The sequence below is a fragment of the Telopea speciosissima genome, chromosome 7 (assembly GCF_018873765.1).
Source record: "Telopea speciosissima isolate NSW1024214 ecotype Mountain lineage chromosome 7, Tspe_v1, whole genome shotgun sequence".
NCBI classification, from domain to species: Eukaryota; Viridiplantae; Streptophyta; class Magnoliopsida; order Proteales; family Proteaceae; genus Telopea; species Telopea speciosissima.
The window spans coordinates 55,103,810-55,123,551 of record NC_057922.1 but is presented as its reverse complement, the minus strand read 5'-3'; the positions used below and the strand labels follow the sequence as shown (position 1 = coordinate 55,123,551).

Below are 19,742 nucleotides of genomic sequence, written 5' to 3'. Positions count from 1 at the left end.
TGCTATTAAAATAGACAAATCATAAAAATGTAGAGAAGAGATTCCTTGACGCATCATCTTCCATATCTTGATGCAAGATCTTATCTCTCATTAAGATCCTGTCTAATGGATATAATCCAAAAGACTGGCAAATAATAAACATGCTACATAAATGGGTTGAACCAATAGAGAAGGGGTAGGATCCAATTGAGATTCCACCCAGCTTGCCACATGTTAGATTAATGTTGCATTCTCCAATTTTTTTTTTTTTGGGTATGAATGTTGCATTCTCCAATGGGGTATTAATAAATTGTACTGATTTAAAAAACTTGATAAAAAATTTACCAAAATGCCATTGGTACTGGATCTGAGTCCCCTCGATATTCTCCTACTTAACGCCATGGATTTTATGTTTGACGTCTCTTTTGAATACGACTAAATACTATGAATTATCTAGAACATCGATATATGGTCAAAGAGACATTAACCATTGGTGTGCCAAAACTAGTTGCCAAAGGGTCACCTAGGCGTCCGAGCAGTTTTTTCAAGCTAGACAGTGCTCCACCTTGGGATGCCTAGATCACTTGGCGGCGCCCACTTTTTGTTTTAGGGAAATTTACATCTACTACCCCTAGGGTTTTAAACAATTATGTCTACTACCCTTGGAATTTCAAAAATTACTTTCGTACCCCTGAGTACTAACTCCGTTAGTTTTGGAAGTAAATGACAATTTTGCCCAATAAAAGAAAAGAAAAGAAAATATCGACTTCTTCTGCTCCACCGCTCTCCCCATGGATCTCGATCGTCAGCGACGGAGCCACCTCCAGCACTACCAATCTCAACACCTGCTTCTATAGCACCAACTTGGGCATCTTCATTCTCACCTTATGCCACAAGGTCATTGGCACTTGTTCATGTTCAAGCTTCTCCATTTCTCCCCCTTTCTCACCGTCTATACCTCTCCTTTCCGGTTCTCACTATTTTCCTCTATCCCTTTCTCCCTCTGTCACTCCATCACTTCTATCCTCAAATGGATTTTATATTTGGTTCTGTGATTTTCTTTTTTGCTTTCTATTGTTGTACATTAATCCCTCACAACCACCCATGATTGCTTTGCAGGGTTAATTACTTGGAGAATCCCTTAATTGGTTTGAGTTTCCAAAACCAAACCCTAGAATCTAAGAATCCCCATTTTAAACACAAGGAACGTTTTCAAACCTAATCCTCCATTTTGATCGAGATAACATTGGGATGGACTGCCACCATCTCACGGGAAAGAGCCAGCAACAGCTCCTCCAGTAGAGCTGCCTGTCAAACCCAAGAAGCCTCATCATAGGATAACAAAGAGTGCAGTGCTCCAAGTAGACAAGGTGTGACAAACAAAAACTGGACATTTAAAGGATTTTTACACCTTTGGGTGTAAGCTTGGACAAGGGCAGTTTGGAATAACTTATCTAGGAAGGGAAGGAGAAGATAGCCATAAAGGGAGCAATGGAAGGGTTCACCGAGGGCTACTCCGGCAATAGCAAGGGACTCCAGTAGGGTAACGAGAGGAAGGAGTGAGAGAGGAGAGAAAAATTAATCAACAGGATTAAGGCTACAAACAAATGGGGGTAAATATGTACAAGCACATTCATTAAGGGTATTATGGGTATTTAATTAATATTTGGGAGATGACATCATCACTTAACTGTTCTCATCTAACAATAGGGGTACGTTTGTAAAAATCTTTCAAAATACGGGGGAAGTTTATGAAATAGATGAAATCCCAAGGTTGGTAGACATAAAATTCCCTTTGTTTTATAAAGTGAGTATTTTTATTACTTGTAGCGGCTTGTGTGCTGGTTACAATGTAGGTGTTTAAAAAATCAGTTTGTTAATTAAAAAAAAAAAGAAAAGAAGTGAAGGACATAAAAATACAACTCGATACCTTGACATTGATCGTTCTCTTCTCCAAAGCTTCTCTAGAAACCCTACCTCACGGCACCCTCCCTTCCGATGGCACCCTTCACTTCCCGCAGCAACATCCCTTCCGGCAACACTTTGTCGGCACCTTTTCAGGTAAGTAATGTTTTAACGTTTTTCTTTCTACTACTAATTTATTTTCCCCTTTTTCTTCTGCTTCTTTTTTTTCCTTGTTCTTTTCTTCTTCTTCTCTAGTCCCCTTTTCTTCTAATTTCATCTTCTGATTTGATTCTTTTTATTTTTCCCTTCTTCTTCGACCTGATTTGATATGATTTCTATTTCAATTTCATGAGGGGTTCTATTTAGAAATGTTTTTTGGTTTGATTACTTAACTCAGTGAAATAACAATCAAATGGACTAGAAATTCTAAAATAGCAAGGAGCTGTTTCCATTTTGAAATTGAAATCAATTTCACTTTTCTTCTTTAATAAGCACATGGTTAAATTGATGCGCAAAAGAGCAATTTCATGTTAAAATAAAAACACTACCCTTCTACTTCTCCTGATGGTCTGACCACCAGCACCCTTCCCGATCCTGCCCCGGCTCCACCACCACCACCACCCTCTCCCAAACAAATATAGAGAATCTATTCTTAGAAACTGAACTACCAAATGGATTTCTTTTTCTTAAAATATTTCACATTGATGCAATCAAAATAATTTCAATTTCTTAACCAAAAATCTATTTGTTGACTGTTTAATGAAATCAATCCAAAATTGAAATAGAAATCATACTAAATCCGGTCGATCTTCTTCTATTGTTTTATTATTCTGGTTTCTTCTACTTATCCTCTTCGATTCCTTTTTTTTCTCTCCCATTTCTTGCAGTCCCCTTTGTTCTTCACTAGTTCTCGATAGTTTGGTTCCTCACTTCCTCCACTTTCTTCTTCTATGTACATTGATTGGTTAGGGAAAGGGTTCTCTACTTGACAGCGTGCTGGCCCCTGTGCCAACATGGGGACCAATCAAAGCACATGCTGGAGGATCAACAAGGACGGGATTTTGGCTTCCATAGTGGGCAGGAATCTCATTTTGTCACCCTTTGTGTCTGCACGCAAGCACCACACTGCTAGATAGGATTCTTTTTCCCTATTAATTATATGGAAAAATGTTCTCCGTGTCGAAGCACAGGCTACGCCCAGGCACATGGGCAGCCTGTGAGGGGGAAGGGGATCATTGCACCCACCCCCATGTGCCTGGGCGCAACCTGCGCTGCGGCACCGAGAACAGCGCTCCTAATTATTTATATAAGCACAATTTTCCAAATTTATCAATTGTTATTGATTCTCGAATTCATATTGTTATTTTCACCTCAAATATATGTTCATACAATGATGTAGTAAGTTACTTGGTTAGCTTTAGTTGTATAATTGCATGAAGAGTAAGGTTGAAGTCTCACAATTTTGTTCTAATGTTCTTAGTTTATTATTATTTCTCAATATGTAAAAATGTATGAATTCTTCTAGTCTTGCTGCTTCAAATCTTGATTACCCTTTTCATTCTTGAATGTAACTTAAAATATTGTATATTGTGGAGAAAAAATCCTTACCCCATGGCAACCCCCCTTACGCCCTCTCATGGGGCTATGAAATGACCACGCCAGTAGTTTTTTTTTTTATATCATTTTACGTATCCAACTAGTCACAAAAACATAATCATCTCCAATTAAGAAAACAATATAAAAACTTCAGCTAGTATGATTTATGACTAATTTAACAGCCCATTAAAGATAGTACGCCCAGGGTGCTGCCAGCCGTTGGGTTGTGCCGCACACATCCCTAAGCATGCGCAGAAATGTGTGCGGCACAGCTCAACCGCTGGATGCTCCCTGGGTGCACATCTCCCTGGAGATGAGCTCAATTCCTCTTTCCATTCATCCACTAAAGTTCAAAACAAACCCAACCCCCCTCCCCCTCTCTTCTTGTACGCCCTCACAAAGGGGCTGCGGAATGACTAAACCATAATTGTTAAGGTGACATGGTTGTCTGAGGACCAACTAAGCACTTAGGCAACAAGGCACCCTATTATTTTTTGGGTTAAATACACGTACCCCCTGTAATGCACCCAATATTCCTCGTACCCCACTAAACTTCTGATAAGTCCACGTACCACCCCTACTTTACCCCCCTAATGCCATTTAAGTCCACACCAAGTATTAAATGCTAAAAGATGACCAAACTACCCTTTCTTCTATCTTTTCTAAAATTTGAAAAGACCTAATTGCCCTGACCTATTTGCTAAAATTTGAAAATACCAAAATGTCATCATCTTCCCCAAATCATCATCTTCTTTTACATACCCACCACCACCACCACCCACCCACCATTAACACCATCACCATCCCACCATGAAGCCCCACCTCACTGTCTCTCCTCCCCTCCTCTACTTCCTCCACCTCTTGCAGCCGCTCATCACTCCAAGTTGCAGCATCTCTGTCCTCTCCTCGCCTCCAAAGTCTTGGCCTCCGAGCCCCACTTCGCAGACTTGGATTCTCTGGTGCCGCTGTGGAGCCTCTACTTGACCTCCACGTTGCAGCCAAAATTCGAGCTGTGGCAACCAATGGGAAGGCGTTAGAGGTGTTTTTTCGATGGCAAAGATGAGCGTTGGAGATCTCTCGGCTGCCGGTTTGAAGGGGAAGAAGGTTTTCGTGAGGGCTGATTTGAATCTTCCTTTGGATGATAACCAAAACATTACTGACGACACCAGAATTCGGGCTGCTGTCCCTACAATTAAGCATTTGATCGGAAATGGGGCTAAGGTCATTCTCTCCAGTCATCTGGTGAGTTATTATTTTTTTTGTTCTCATTCTTTTTCATTTGAGTTTCATTTTCTTTGTCCGAATTTGGCTTCTCAGGAGGTCTTTTGGCTGCTGCTTTACTACTTTTTCTGAATTGGGTTTGCGAAATACTGTTTTTTGGTTTTGGATTCGTCTGAGTTACTTATGGCCGCTGCTTTTACTGCTTTATCTGTATTGGGTTGACGAATAATATTTTCTAGTTCTGATTTCGTCTATTACTTCCATTTTTTCTTCTGTTGAAGTTCTTCTCTGATCCGACCTTTTCTTTTTTCGGTTACTTATTCAGTTCTTTAGGGTCTGCAATTACTCCTGGTGTTTTGGCCTGATTACCATAGCTTTTTGTCCTTATGGTTTTGAAAGTGCCTCGGTTTTATTTCTATTTTATAAATGGTAATTATAGGTTGTAATTTAACCATTGCTGTTGCAACCAGATTACCTAATTTGCTCATCTCATCACTGTTTTCCGCTTTTTCCCCCTATATTTAAGAGGACTGGATAATTTGGAGCTAAGAATCAACATTAGAAATTTGTTACATTTAGTTGCTGAAAAGTTCAGCCTTTTAAGCTTGTTTGGCTACATGATTTTATTTATATCACTGCTGCAGCTCAAATCTTGTTTGTTCTCTTGAATATCAAGGAAGACCAAAGGTTGTAAATACCTTGAAGAGCTTAGTAGACTAACAGAAGCACCACAGTACAAGAGATTTTTTTTGTTGATTCTGGAGGTGGGGTTTCACGGTGGGATGGTTATGGTATTAATGGTGGGTGGGGGTGGTGGTGGGTATGTAAACCGAAGATGATTTGGGGAACATGAGGGCATTTTGATCTTTTCAAATTTTAGCATATAGGTCAAGGCAATTAGGTTTCTTCAAATTTTAGAAAAGATAGAAGAAAGGGTAGTTTGGTCATTTTTTAGTATTTAATACCTGGTGTGGACTTAAATGGCATTAGGGGGATAAAGCAGGGGTGGTATGTGGACTTATCAGAAGCTAAGGGGGTATGAGGAATATTGGGTGCATTACAAGGGGTACGTGTATTTAACCCTTATTTTTTTTTTTTCATTTTATGTATCCAATTACAGTCACAAAAACATAACCATCTACAAATTAAGAAAACAATACAAAAGTTTTCAGCTAATATAATTTATGAATAATTTAACAGCCCATTAAAGGTAATACAAAAACATTTTCCATTAATCCGCTAAAATTTTCGTTCTCTTCGAAATCAGGAGATAATACAAACCTTCTAGTCATACCAACTCCACTTGCTCACCTTGCAGTTTACATCTTCATTTTCTAAAAAGTACGCATACCTTCAGCAGCAGCAGTCAGAGTAGTCGATAAAGCTATTACAGTGAAGGGTGTGATTTTTAGATTCCCTCACCTGAATGTATAAACAAAACCGATAATGAGAAAAGGGAGAAAATTTCTAGGGAAAAAAAGAGTCGTACATGCTGACAAAGGGCTAATGGCTTGGCAACAAATCAATTAAACAAGACCTCTTTGATGGACCAAAAGGTCTATATCCTCCTGTTGGAATCACAATGCCTGGCCAGGCTCCATGATATGAGGAACAATATGCCCACCAGCTATTCCAGAAAAGATGAATACCTACAAACGAAAGAAAAGTGTCAAGCACGCTGTTCTAAAGAACACTGAAATACAGGAAATATATGGAGGACCGTCAATGGATAAACCTGTGGGAAATTAGGTTAATCATCAAGGTAGTAATAGGACCCAGCATTTTTTTGCTCCCTGTCCTTTGTTGAATCCAGTTTGTTTATTCGAGGTCGGAAATTGGTTGGATCCCGCCTAAATGTAATATCCAGATGCTGCATAAATAGAATAAGTGTACATTTCAGATGATAGTTAACCAAACAGTGAATCTAAAGATTAATGTACAATATGAAAAAAGATTTATCCATGTTAAACTTTTTAACATTGCTGCCCACAGTGATCCCAGAAAAGGGTTCTGAGACCCAGGATTGCATCAGTATTGCTGATATGTTCTAAGGTAAATAAGGTAAGATTACAAGAACACAACCACAGGATAGAAACAAAGCAATCCAAGTAATCAAACAATATGGCAGAAAATAGAAAGTCAAATATTTCAGAATCCAATGGTCAGATGGAGATTTGAATTGATTAGACCCCTTACTTCGCTATTCAATCCCTCCAAAGATCAAGCTGATCCAATGGTTGGATCTGCTGTAACTTTTTTGTAACAAGGTATAACAGAAAATAGAAACTAGATGTCAACAGAATTTAGCATCTCAATAGAACAGTGATAACCCCCAATCCATGGGTGAGATGACCCTCAAATGCTGGTAGAATAAAGTGACGGCAATAGAAACCACGGGAAGAGTTATGTGGGAAACCTGCAGAAAACTTTGGTAGCTAATACATATAATAAAACATCAAATAGATAGTGAGAAAATACCTAGGACATGGCCATGGTAGGAAGGATCTTACTTGCTGCAAAAGCTGACACAACCGATGAATGAAAGAACAAAAAAGGAGAAGATGGTAGAGAGAAGGATATGATCCGGCTTCACTGCCAAGATCTAGGTTAGGCTTCACCACCCACATTCCCAAGATTCACCACCTTGGTTACTGCTACTTCACCATAGGAGCTGTTGCTTCAATCTAGAAGACACAATACTTTTGCCAAAATTGTGGCAGAGGTCTCCCAACCTCTTCTATTTATCAATTTGAATAGTTGCAATTTAAAAATAGAAAAATTGGCTACCAAGTACCCTACAGCCAAAAAAATTGGAACTTATAATGGCTAAAACCAAAAAAAAGGAAAAAAACATAGCATGGAAAATAGAAACTAATAAAGCAGATAGTTCCCACATGGGACCACAAGATATGTTGTCCAGCAACTCCTCCAATCGGTGATCCACTAAAGAGAAAAATATGGGCTTCAAACTGGTGCAACCGATGGCTTTTATTGAGCTTGAGTGAAGGCCCATAATGGGCTTAAGTTATCACCAGAATATGAGCCTAAAGTGTACTAGTCATAATTTAAACAACTGTGCTCAATTTGTGGGCTGTTTGTTCTTCCTAATCTGTTACATCCTTAGTCCTACATCTACATCAATTACTTCCAAATTATTGGTGCTACTTGACACTTGATGGTGAATGAAAGGGTTTACCATACTCAGGGTTTCAAGTAACAATGCACATTGTATCGACCCATACGTATCGGTATCAGTGGCTATCGATACGATACTTAAAACCAAAAAACAATAGCATTGACCGATAGGGCCAATACAAGGTAAGATACACATGATGCACCTCATTTAAACCTGCAAAACAGAAACAGTACAATAAGAAACTGAGAGCAACCAAAGGCCTTAAAAACATGTTTTTCTCTCTGATCTGAGCGGGGGGGAAATTGTCTAGAATAAAAATTACCCTAATCTTCACCATTTCAACAAGTTTTGAGGATTTGCAGTGCTCAAATCATGGATCAAAACAGATGTCGGTAAAAAAGAGGTAAAATTGTAGATCTCTCTGACTCAAATCCTTGTGTCAACTGATATGCATTTATATATTGCACAATAAGGTCTTCTATGAGGGCAGACCTCAGCACATGGGTAAGGTTGCTTCATTGCAACCTAATGGTCGGGGGTTCGAGTCGGGAAACAGAATCTCCGCGAAGCAGGGGTTAAGGCTGCGTACATTATGACCCTCCACAGACACCGCAATGGCCGGAGCCTAGTGCACTGTGTACGCCCCCTTTTTTTAAACCTTCTACCAGTGCTCTAAGCAATGGCCCTTTAAAAATCAAAACTGAGAACCTACTAAAAAACCAATTGTACCGAGAGTATTTGTTAGGGGCTCAGAGGGGGTAGGTAACAACAGGGGAAGGGGGTTGCAGATCAGCAACAAAATGTTCTACTGGCTTAAGTTGAACTTCCTGCATTTGCCTAATGACAACCAACCAAAAATCCAAACTGGTTAAATAGATATATCATAACCCACAGATGGGCAGGTTAAGACAATTCCAGTCAAAATGTATACGGTAAAGACCAAAAGCAAGAGCCCATTCAAAGCTTTGTATCAGATGAGGTTTAACCATAGAGATAGAAAACAACTCACTGGTTCTTACAGTTTAGGAAGATACAAATTCATTCACAAATGTGGAAGACGACCCAATACATGAAGCAAAAGATGAGCTTGGACAAAAACCATCACCATAAATTTTTCAAATGAGTGATTGGATGGATACTCTTGGTTGAGTAGTTGGTTTCCATTTGGTTGAGTCGAGTGGTATTTTTAATCCTCTGACCCTTGAGCATGGGCAAATGCCAAAACTAATTTTACTGGTACAGGGTAAATTTTAAAAGATCAGGAATGGTTTTCAACCACAGTTTCCAGTAGATAAGAAGGTTGCCAAAATGACGGGAAATGATTCTGAAGATATCGAGAATGAGACATGCAATCAAATACTTATGCTTTTATAGCAATTTTATTTTTCTTTCATCTTCTTGTGTTGCTGGGTCAGCTTCACTACAGCAACCAAAACTAGAAGCCAAAATATAAAAATAGGACCTGTTAGTGATATCTGATTTTTTCATGGTCACGTATTCTTTGCCATGTGTGGACTTGGATGCATGTAGGTGGGGTCATGTGATAAGAACCTAGACTCATCTCACTTGTTAATTATCAGCCTGAAACAAGCACTGGGAATGGTTGAGTAAGTTCGAAGTTTTATAAAATTCCACGAATGCCATTTCACCACAATGAAATCTAATGGCATTTGTGTAATTTTATGTACCTTTTTACTCACTTTAAAGCACTCCCAACACCTGTTCCAGGCTGGAACGTGACCAGTGATATGGGCATGGGGTCCTCAAAAACATTGACTCACCCAGTTTGCTGATGTGGCAAGTTGTGATGAATGCCAACTGTGATGAATAGGTCATCATGAATATCATGACCCTAGATAAAATAAAAAAGAGTAAAGCAAAATGAAAAATGAATAGGTAAAAGTCATGCTTACAGATAAGAAGAGGTTCATCCCAGTCAACAAGGACTGTGGAGCATTGGCAATACAATTCACCGATGGTTGCCCCTCATAGACGACAACTCTGTCTGCCAGGTAGGTTGCCATGATAAAGTCATGTTCAACCACAAAAGCAGTTTTCTTGGCATGGAGGATAAACCTCTTTATGACTTTCGATGCGACAATGCGTTGCTCGGAATCAAGATAAGCACTTGGTTCATCTATCAGATAAATGTCTGCAGGCTGCACAATACACATAATTTGAAATGTAAGGACAAATGGTTAAAAACCAAAGAAAATTGAAGTATTCAGAAAACAAATACATCTACTCATTGAATCAAATTAGACAAACTTCCTAGCATGAAACCTACCTAGATATATATTGAGACGAAAATTGCTTTATGCAATAAGTAACAAGATGCCACTTAAACAAAATCCATCAATGTGACATTGAAATTTACAATGCATCGACACAAATAGAGATGTGCACGCACAAGAATACATCTAGATTGAGGGAACGAATTACTTAAAAAAAAATTAACACCAAATCTTCTTAATACTCAAATAGAAAGCAGCAAACATCAACCGATACAAGGAAGGGTTTCATTGCAAATTTGCATACCTTCCCAAGACAAAGACACAAGGCAACTCTTTGCAACTCTCCACCTGAGAGATTCACAACTGCTTGATCCATTAATTGTTCAATTTGAAGTGGTTTCATGACATCCGAAACAAACTGAGGATGCATGTACGAATCACGTATTTTTTGATGTAACAAGTCTCTGACTTGTGATTGAAATTTTGGACTGATTTTCTGCGGCTTATAAGAAACATTAAATTCAGGTATTTCCACATCAGAACCCTCCACTTCATCGGGTTTCAATAAACCAGCCTGTAGTCAGAAAATTAGATAATCAGGCCAAACATAAAAAGTGGAAAGCCAATTTGATGTGTAGGCCAAATCTGAAATCCCTAAACACTGGGATATATCAAGATGGACATTTCAAATATGATACTGTAATAACCATCCATTAAAAGAAATTTGAAAACGCTAAGAAATGATACCAGCAAGCGGATGAAGGTTGTCTTCCCCGTTCCATTCTCACCCAGCATTACAATAATCTGAGAGTCGGTAAATTCACCCTCAATAACACGAAGCTTGAAATTACCCTGAGTTTTACTCATAGTTGGGTATTTGTAACGGGCATATGTCTGGACCTCCTCAGCGCTTTCCTGTGGAGTCTCAGCAACCTGCAAAAATGCCACAAAGTAAGTACCAAGCCAACAATGAATCATGGGATGTCCATAATCAAGACCTGGATTTTTTACCTTGAATGTAAGAGACTCCTCACGGAATCTAAGATTCTCTGTTGGAACAAACCCTGCCAAGAATATATTTATTCCTTCTCTGACCGAAAAAGGGAGAGTAACAACTCCATAAGCTCCTGGTTTCCCATATAAGCAGCAAATGAAGTCTGACAAGTAGTCGAGGACACTAAGGTCATGCTCCACAACAATGACATAGCTGAAGAGATGATGCAGTAGAGTATGATATTAACTTCTGTCCAGAATGTAAGCAACCAACAAAGACATATAAAGACCATGTACAATCAAAAGTAAGAGGACAGACCTGTTAGCCCTGAGCAAAGACCGGACAACTCGGGCAGCTTTAAGCCTTTGTTTAACATCAAGATAACTCGAAGGCTCATCAAACATGTATATCTCTGCATTCTGTATGGCAACAACGGCAATAGCAAATCTCTGAAGCTCTCCACCTGATAAATCCCCCACATTTCGATCTATAACCTGATTCAGCTGAAGATCCTCACAAAGTTCTGCCTTCATATCTCTCTCATCTTTCTGATCGAGCACTTGGCCAACATTGCCATGGACTGCTTTTGGAATGTGATCAACATACTGTGGCTTGATGATTGCCTATAGAACAATAAACTACATTACTCATAGATTTTCCCTTTTTTTGGTTGTTAGGGGGTGGGGGGGAGGGGGGGGTTAACACAATGTACAATATTTTTATCACTAGGGATAACAATATGATACAGTAAGAGGTTCTGAGAACATAAGGAGAACAAACTTCTTGACATAATTATATTTTTTGAAATACAATCTAGCATATCTTCCTAGTGGTATGGATCTATAGGGTCCGTACATCCAATATCTTGATTTAAACCATCTGCGCAGACACATTTTATAAACCTGCGGGCAATGGGTCTAAGACAAGTGTAGGAAATTGAAGAAAGAGAAAGAGACAAAGGGATTCTCCACCAACAAACTTAGGGTCCAACCACCAAACTACTTGGAACAGAGGCATTCCCCCAAACCAAAACCAGAAAAGCAAACCATTCCACAGAAAATATGCTCATCACAATGCCTTATATAGGTAATAGCCAGATCCCTATGTCCGTACACAAATTTAACCTTTTGACCCTAACTAGAATTCTTAAAACAACAGAATAAATCACTTATCTTTAATAATGATAAATACTCCAAATATGATTCTAGTACAATTTAGGACCTCCAGTTAGTCCTTAATCAACATGAATGTTAATTTTAGAAATAGACTCCAAATAAAACTCCTAAACTAAATTGACTTACTAAGACAGTAATTGACCATAGCTCTCACAATATAAATTGGAATTGCAAGATCTCAGTCTCATTCAAAAGGTACTTGAACAAGCTTATAAATAGCACCAAAATCATGCTACACTGAAAAAGTAACCGTCAAAGATAAATGATAGAATAACCCACATAACTGAAAGTACTTCAATTCAACAGCTCTTGGCATGTGGCAGAAATCTAAGCCACATGACTTGGTCTCATGGATGCTCATGTATCAAATACCCATGCAGTGCTGCCAATGTAACATCTTTCATCGACTAAGACCAGTCCTTTGGCATTTTTTTTGAGTTTGTTTAGGTGGGAGGAGGGTTGCTCGGCTATGTACCTATGCATGCACCAAGGCAACCAGGCACTCACAAAGGTGGCCATTTTGGCTGGTGAAGATAATCAGTTGACAAGAACAGTTCTCAACCCATCAGCAGTCAAGATGAAGCTTGGGCCTCCATCTATCCTAATGGTTCCTTAAAGCACTGATAACAATAAATCCTCAAGCAGCACAAAATCCCCCCCCCCTCCAAAACCAAAACTCATGAACATCACTGCCTTTTGTTATTTTGAAATTATAAGATATGTTAGTGAAAGGAAAACAAGCAAGGGGAAGGGAAGGAGTGCCATCCAAATATCCAATTAGGCTTTTAATGCAGTCCAAGATTCTAGAAAGAATCTAGAAACCAGATAATGGAATTTTAAAATTAACCTAAGGATTAGGGGTTTAGAAATCCATTAGAAAACCAGACTCGCAGGAGTGGAAAGAGAAACCACCAAGTCGAATGGTTTAAAGGATTGAGAGGAACAAAGCACAAAAGTTTGATTAAGACCCAAGGGCCATATTGTAGAAACCAGATAATGGAATTTCAAAATTCACCTAATGTAATACCCATGCTCAATATACAGGCGTAATTTGGACTTTTCACTGTTGCCACAGATTCTGAGCTGACAGCCAACTGAGAACCTTGATTTTTGATTTGTGATTACTTGATTTTTGCCATGAGTTTATGATCTTATAAGAAAGTTGATGATTTTATGAGTTGGTTGACGTGATGAGTGCATGATTTTAGTAACGAATTATCCAGTGTTTTGGCAGTGTAGCTATTTTTGTTTGACCTAATAAACAAATTAACAGTTGGTTTAGTGGTATGACTATATATGAGTGTGAGGTCTAAGGTTCAAGCCTATTTACAAGCTCATTTAAGAGGATTTATATTTTAGGACCTTATTTTGATTTCCTAACCCTTGGTATGCCCAACTTTGCATCCAACACTAAATTGGAGGGAATATTGTGCATGCAAGAGAAAGGGGAAAATTCTAGTCGGTTGTGGTGAGTAGGGGAGAGAAAAGAAAGAGAGTTGGAGAGAAAGAAGGATTAGTAGTAAGAATTGCAAGTTAAGCCCTAGATTTATGGGACCATCATATGCAGACAATTGTGCATCCTCCCTTCTTCTCCTTCTCCTTGCTAGTAGAAGCTTTTAAGTGTTTGCCCACACAAAAAAAAAAAAAATCCACAATCAAGCATTTGACTTCTCGCCAACTATTTCCCTACCTCAGCATGCAACCTGCCTTGTTTTTTTCTTAAAACTCTAAAAATTTAATAGGCATGCTGAAGGCTACCTGGAAAAGTCCAACCATGACTTTTTTGACCAATATTATGGGCTTATATGTCACAACTTCCCTCATCTCATCAAGAACTAACTAAAGTTAGTGGAGGAATTAGATGGATGAGAAAGGATCCACAAGGTATTTATCTCCATCACATCATCTGTGTCTTGCTACAGAACAGCTCTAGTTTCATTTGAGAATAGATGTTTATTCAATTATATACTTTTAATTGCAAAGACAAATTTTATCATCATCATTAATCTTCAAAGATGCCTCCACAAACCAAAACCTAAGCCCATAGTAAGTACTGTAAATTAAAGATCTCATCCCATACTTTCCAAATGAAGAACATGCAAGTCCAATCCAGTCACATCAACCCAACATCCAGGCTTGACAAAGCATGCAGTCAGATATCAACTACCTTACCCCTCACCAGAATAAACAGACAGAGAAGCAAGTAAATTCCTTGGCCTGACCCCAACACAAGGTCTAAAAGTGAACTGTGTTTGGAATGACAAAACAGTCTGACCTTAGTTGCATCCTTCCACCTTGTAACAAAGTGAAGAAATGCAGTTTGGTCTTGAAGGAAATAAACTTTCCATGGAAGGGAATAAAAAACACCACGACATCGTTCTGACCAGATATAATTTCATTGACTAGGATGTCAGTCTTCAAGTTGCATAAGGATACCTTGAGATTGTCTTCCAAAATACGGGTGAAATAATTTTGCAGTTCAGACCCCCGGAAATGTGTCAATATTTCCTGCCAATCAGGAGGGTTCTGCAAAAGAAACATCCTCAGAGCTAGTAGATAATGCATACAAGAAAGAACAAATACAAGAAAAGTAATTCGAAGAGAACACATTACATTGAAACGACCCAGGTTAGGCTTTAACTTCCCACCCAAAACTTTGAGGGCAGTCGACTTCCCAATTCCATTTGTTCCTACCAAGCCCAAAACCTGCCCAGGTCTTGGAACTGGCAACCTGTATTTGAAGTTTTCAGCAATCTAGCACTAGAGCTGACAAAACGCAGCCTTTCTTGCCATCCAAATGATGGGAAGAAGAAGGTACACTAACCTGTGCAACTTGAAGGTGTTCGGGCCATAACGATGGGTTGTGTCTTTATCCAGATCTTTTGGCAAATTTATGATCTGAATAGCTTCAAACGGGCATTTCTGGACCAGGAGGAAGACAATTCACTGACTCATCACATGAATCACACTGATAATCAAGAGATCAAGATCAAAAGACAGAAACTATATTTCACAAACCTTGACACAAATACCACATCCAATACATAATTCTTCAGAGATGTAAGCAATCTTAGATGCTGAAGTAACTTCAATGCATAGTTTACCTGCAGCAGGGCCACAAGAAGGTAACGTTAAAGAGTCATGTATCAACAAGAACATAAATTAAAACCAGTCATGTATCAACAAAAATATAACTTAGTACCAGTACTGCGCTTAATTTATAATTGGCAAAAGATGCTTGACCAGGAAACCAAACATCAAGCATATTAGATCCCAAAGCTGCACTTTGGAACAGATAAACTCAGGCAAAATGGCTGCCATACAAGCCATGCATGAAGGTATATGCTGTCTCGCAGAGGAACCTTAAGCTCTTCACTTATTAGCTACCGAGTCGACAGAAAACATGTTTACCGAAAAAAAAAAAAGAGTCCATACAAACATATAATTTATCTCCATTTAAGTTTCCTTCAAACTATTTCTTCCACATATAACATGATAACTCCATAATCACATGTTCTATTCATCCATGAACAATAGAATTGAGGGGGAAAAATGTGCCTGACGGACAAACTTCTACCACTTCAGAAACTAGTTGAAATATCAGTTGAATTACATGCAAAGTCGTTGAAGAAAAATACTCACCCCATCAGTTTGCACTCATCGAAGCTACAAATCCTAACCGAGTAAGAAATAAATATTCCTTGTTTGTTGGATGCACAAGAGAAATTTCTTTGAACAAAAACCCAAGAGAAGAATAAAGTAAAAAAAAAACAAAAAGATAGAAAGACACCTCCCTATCCGCCGATGCAATTTTGGCCTAAGAAAATTTATTAAAACAAGTTAAACATATCCTTTGAAACATTTCGATCTCCAAAAGGTGAAAATTCCAATACTGAGAATCCCCGAAATTCTGTTCTGAAATAAAAATCTTAGCTTGCTTACTTACAGATACCTAACGAAATCAATAAACAGAACCGGAAGTCGCAAACGAACGGAAAACAAAATTGGAGAAGGGAAAAATTAGGAAAAAAAAATGAAAAACTGATCAATACAAGAAGTAATATCAATTGAGGAAAATTGAAATTACCAGTTTTGACTACCGGACAGCTCTTCTTGCATTCCTGGCGGCATTTTTTGGGCTTGCAACGATCAGAGCTGACGATGGCGATACGAGTCAATCGATCCGTCATTGCTAGCGCCTAGAAGAAGATCGAGCGAGACAAATAAAACCCTAAACTCGCCACAACAAAAAGAAAATAATGAGCAATTATTACAAACACAAGAGGGGGAAAGAGAGATTGAACAAAAACCTAGAAATCGGAGAGAATGGAAAGAAGAACCAGACGATCAAAGGTTGAAACAGTAAGAGAGAAAGTAACCAAGAAATAGCGTAGCTTGTAAGTTGATCAAGTTCTAAAGGAGACGCACAGAGAGTATGGCGGTGGGGATTGAGAGTGTTTTCTAGTTTTATGCGGGGGTGGGGTTTGGGGGGACACTCTAGGCTGCCATGTTATATTTTTTTTTTTGTTGGTAAATCTACCGTGTTATGTTAGGACTTTCCTTTTGGCTTGTGAGCAATACAAATCTTGCAAGAGACCTTGAAAACACGTCAACGTGCGACTAGTGCATTCTTCTTACCCTAGGTAATCAGGTTTGTAACGTTTGTTGTTGTGGTCATATTCTTTTGAGTTTGAAAATCTGTTCTATCCACAGTTTAATGTAGTTTGAGGTTTGAAGAGTCAAATTAGGAGCTAATCAATCAGGATTTATTGTGAACAGATGAATCGACTAGGTCACAATAGGATTTTTGGTCAAATTAGGGTTAGGGTTTGATGTATAGGTTATGTCAAGGCGCTTCATGGTCAGGAATGGGAGGGGAGTTTAGTCCCATATCAGTCGGGTAGGGTGCAGCAGTTTGGCTTATGACCTTGGAAGTGCTTCTCTAACTTGAAACTTGGGCTTTTGGATTGGACGTCATTAAGTAGTATCAGAGCATGTTGTCTATGCACCAGCCATCTAGGGCCCATAGCCCAAAGTTGGGGGAGGTTGATGCAGTAAATGTGCTCCAGGATCTTCCACAGACAATGGTAGCATTGCACCTTTGTACCACTAGTCATACGTGCCTTGTCTTTTGTCCTCCCTTGTAAGAACTGGGGATCGATGACATGCTATTACAGATGTATAGTGGGACATATAGCCAAGGATTGCTTGATACGGGCTAGTCAGAGTGGCTAGAGTGACCAGCAACAACAAAATGGTTTGAGAATTCAGCAAACCAGCCTCACCAAAACCAACAGAGTCAGCAGAATGGCCAGATTGTGCAGAGTACTCAGGGCGATCAGAAGCCCAGAGGCTAGAGTAGAGTCTTTTCCATGACTAGAGAGGATGCAGCTGCCTCACCTTCTATGGTAACAGCATCATAATTTCATAGATCGCGGTGCCAAAGCACACCTTTACATTTTCATAGATCGCGATGTCGAAGCGCACCTTTACATTTTTTTCATAGATCATGGTGTCGAAGCACACCTCTACATTTTCTTGATCTGCATGTCGTGCAGGGCAATATCTTGGCTTTCTTTTGTAATCATGGATTATCATATTTTTCATGCATATCTTTCCTTTCTTTCATGCCACTTAGCATCAGGAGTAGTACTACATAATTTAGTACAATTGGCATGCTAAGCTTATTCACGTCATTCATTATAAATTTCCTTACAATCATATCACTTAGCATCATAAAGAGTACTACATAGGTTAGTACAATTGCATACTAAATCCATTCATGTACTTCCCGAATCCGTCAACAGATCGTTCACCCTCAATACTCATTCAGAGGGAAAACCCCCAGATGCCTATTGAAGCCAAAACCAGAGCCCCAGAGCATTCCAAACTACCCCTAGAAAGGCTAGCCCTATCCTAGTCCTCTTTGGAATCAGCCCAGATAGCCCAAAATCCTCTGTCAACACCCATACCTGGAGCCAACACTGAAAGGCCCTGAGTTGACATCGACCCTACCTTCCATCGACATTTACCCATCCCTATTGAATGTCGAACAGTACCCTTTCAATGTCTATCTCACATCAACCATTGTGTTTTCCTTTTGCATTCTCATCTATTTTGCAATCGTTTGCACAAGATTGTGTTTTCTCTAATCTCTATCACCATAGTACTCGTGTACTACCTGGCTTCCAATGCAGTACATTACGGATTGTTTTCCATTTTCATTATGGATTTATATGTATAGGATTACATTTTTCTCTGTACCCTGATTATGACAGCATCCGTATGATGTATGATCGCCAAGGTATCACGTCGTATCAAAGACGTATCACATCATATCAAGACTTTCCTTGTTGGGACTCTCAATGATGATCTCCTTCCATATTAGACTCCCGCAAGGATACAACTTCCTTTCCCAAGTTACCTGCCAATATGGGACTCCCAACACTGACTCTCAGGCTTGCCTTGCCACTCCTACACTCCATCCTATAAATACAAACGGAAGCACTCATGCAAGGGGATCGATCAATCTTTCAGCCTCTTACGCATATCGCTCTACTAATTTATGTTGTTGCTTGGAGAACTAACTTAAGCATCACAGAGTTCCCTCCAGAGTCTGTTTCGGTCCTCTCTTATGCTCTTTTCTCTTTAGTCTTGCAAAGTAGCTCGTCCAAGTTTACCAAGTCAGTTTTCTATGGCAACTAGTATTTATGCCACTAGTCTATATAGTTTATCCAAAATTAGACTCATGAGCAACAAAGTAACATTTAAACTTTGTTGATAATAGTTTGGCAGAAGATGATTTGGTTATAAATTCTAATCCAACTCTAGAATCAATTGAAGAGTTTGTAGAAACATAATCATTAAGGGCTCTCTTGTTTAAGGGGGAATAGGGGGAAGGATTGTCTGACGCCTAACCGGCCTCACTAGCTGACAGTCTCACTCACTGATCGTCTCACTAATGGACCTTCCCTACTTGAGTGGTCTTCTAGTTCATGCGCTTCTGAATGGGCAAAGGCATTTCACTTCCTCTTCTCGAGATTATGAGAGACTTCTTTTTTCAGTAAACTGAATGACTTCCGTTTCCCTTTACTAGTAAGAGCCGGGATCGAGAAGTGGAAGTCATAAAAAAGAGTTGTTTCTCTTCACACCTCAGATTAAGAGGAAGGGTAGCTTGTCAAGCTGGCCTATATGTTTAAATAAAAAAATATTCGTTGTCTTTTAACCGGTCGCACATTTGTTGTTTTGGCGCGCGAGAAGGGCTTGGCAGCACCTTTTTTTATATAGGGCATTTTCATTGTGGAAGTTTTTTATTCGAAGATTTCATTGGGTCCCACATGCTTATGGGGTGAACAACATGAAAGTAAAAGGTGGAATAGTTACTGTTAATTGTTTAGATAGATTTTATAGGGATCATGAGAGAAGGTAGAGTAAGAAGAGAAAGACAGGGCATGAAAGATCAATGGTGTTACGATTCGCCATTTTTGCAGGAGCTTGGTGTT

At 39.1% G+C, this 19,742-nt stretch overlaps 1 protein-coding gene across 3 annotated transcripts; it reads right to left on the bottom strand.

The window, feature by feature from the left end:
- Positions 1-6,086: 6,086 nt before the first annotated feature.
- Positions 6,087-16,608, bottom strand: LOC122669488 (ABC transporter E family member 2-like). 3 transcript variants are annotated; one of them, XR_006334024.1, is made up of 13 exons: positions 16,328-16,608; positions 15,259-15,344; positions 15,065-15,162; positions 14,854-14,971; positions 14,677-14,766; positions 11,384-11,688; positions 11,083-11,278; positions 10,819-11,004; positions 10,376-10,645; positions 9,751-9,996; positions 6,437-6,571; positions 6,239-6,350; positions 6,087-6,123 (listed from the first exon to the last, which is right to left on the bottom strand). XR_006334024.1 is itself a non-coding variant. In XM_043866256.1 (12 exons), exons 1-11 carry the CDS (start codon positions 16,428-16,430, stop codon positions 6,452-6,454), a joined length of 1,818 nt encoding a protein of 605 aa, XP_043722191.1. In that variant the 5' UTR covers positions 16,431-16,608; the 3' UTR covers positions 6,087-6,350; positions 6,437-6,451. The 3 variants fall into 3 exon arrangements, 1 of the variants encoding a protein (XP_043722191.1); XR_006334025.1 differs by having other exon boundaries at positions 6,270-6,350; XM_043866256.1 differs by having other exon boundaries at positions 6,087-6,350.
- Between the last annotated feature and the right edge of the window lie 3,134 nt (positions 16,609-19,742).

Bases quoted from the DNA above. Each gene is read 5' to 3' on its own strand.
- LOC122669488 (XM_043866256.1), bottom strand. From the start codon at position 16,430: ATGACGGATCGATTGACTCGTATCGCCATCGTCAGCTCTGATCGTTGC. The intron at 10,646-10,818 runs GTATCATTTCTT...TTCTGACTACAG, and splicing joins CAACCTTCATCCGCTTGCTG to GCTGGTTTATTGAAACCCGA. The intron at 6,572-9,750 runs GTAAGCATGACT...CTATTTATGCAG, and splicing joins GGATGAACCTCTTCTTATCT to CATCTGGATATTACATTTAG.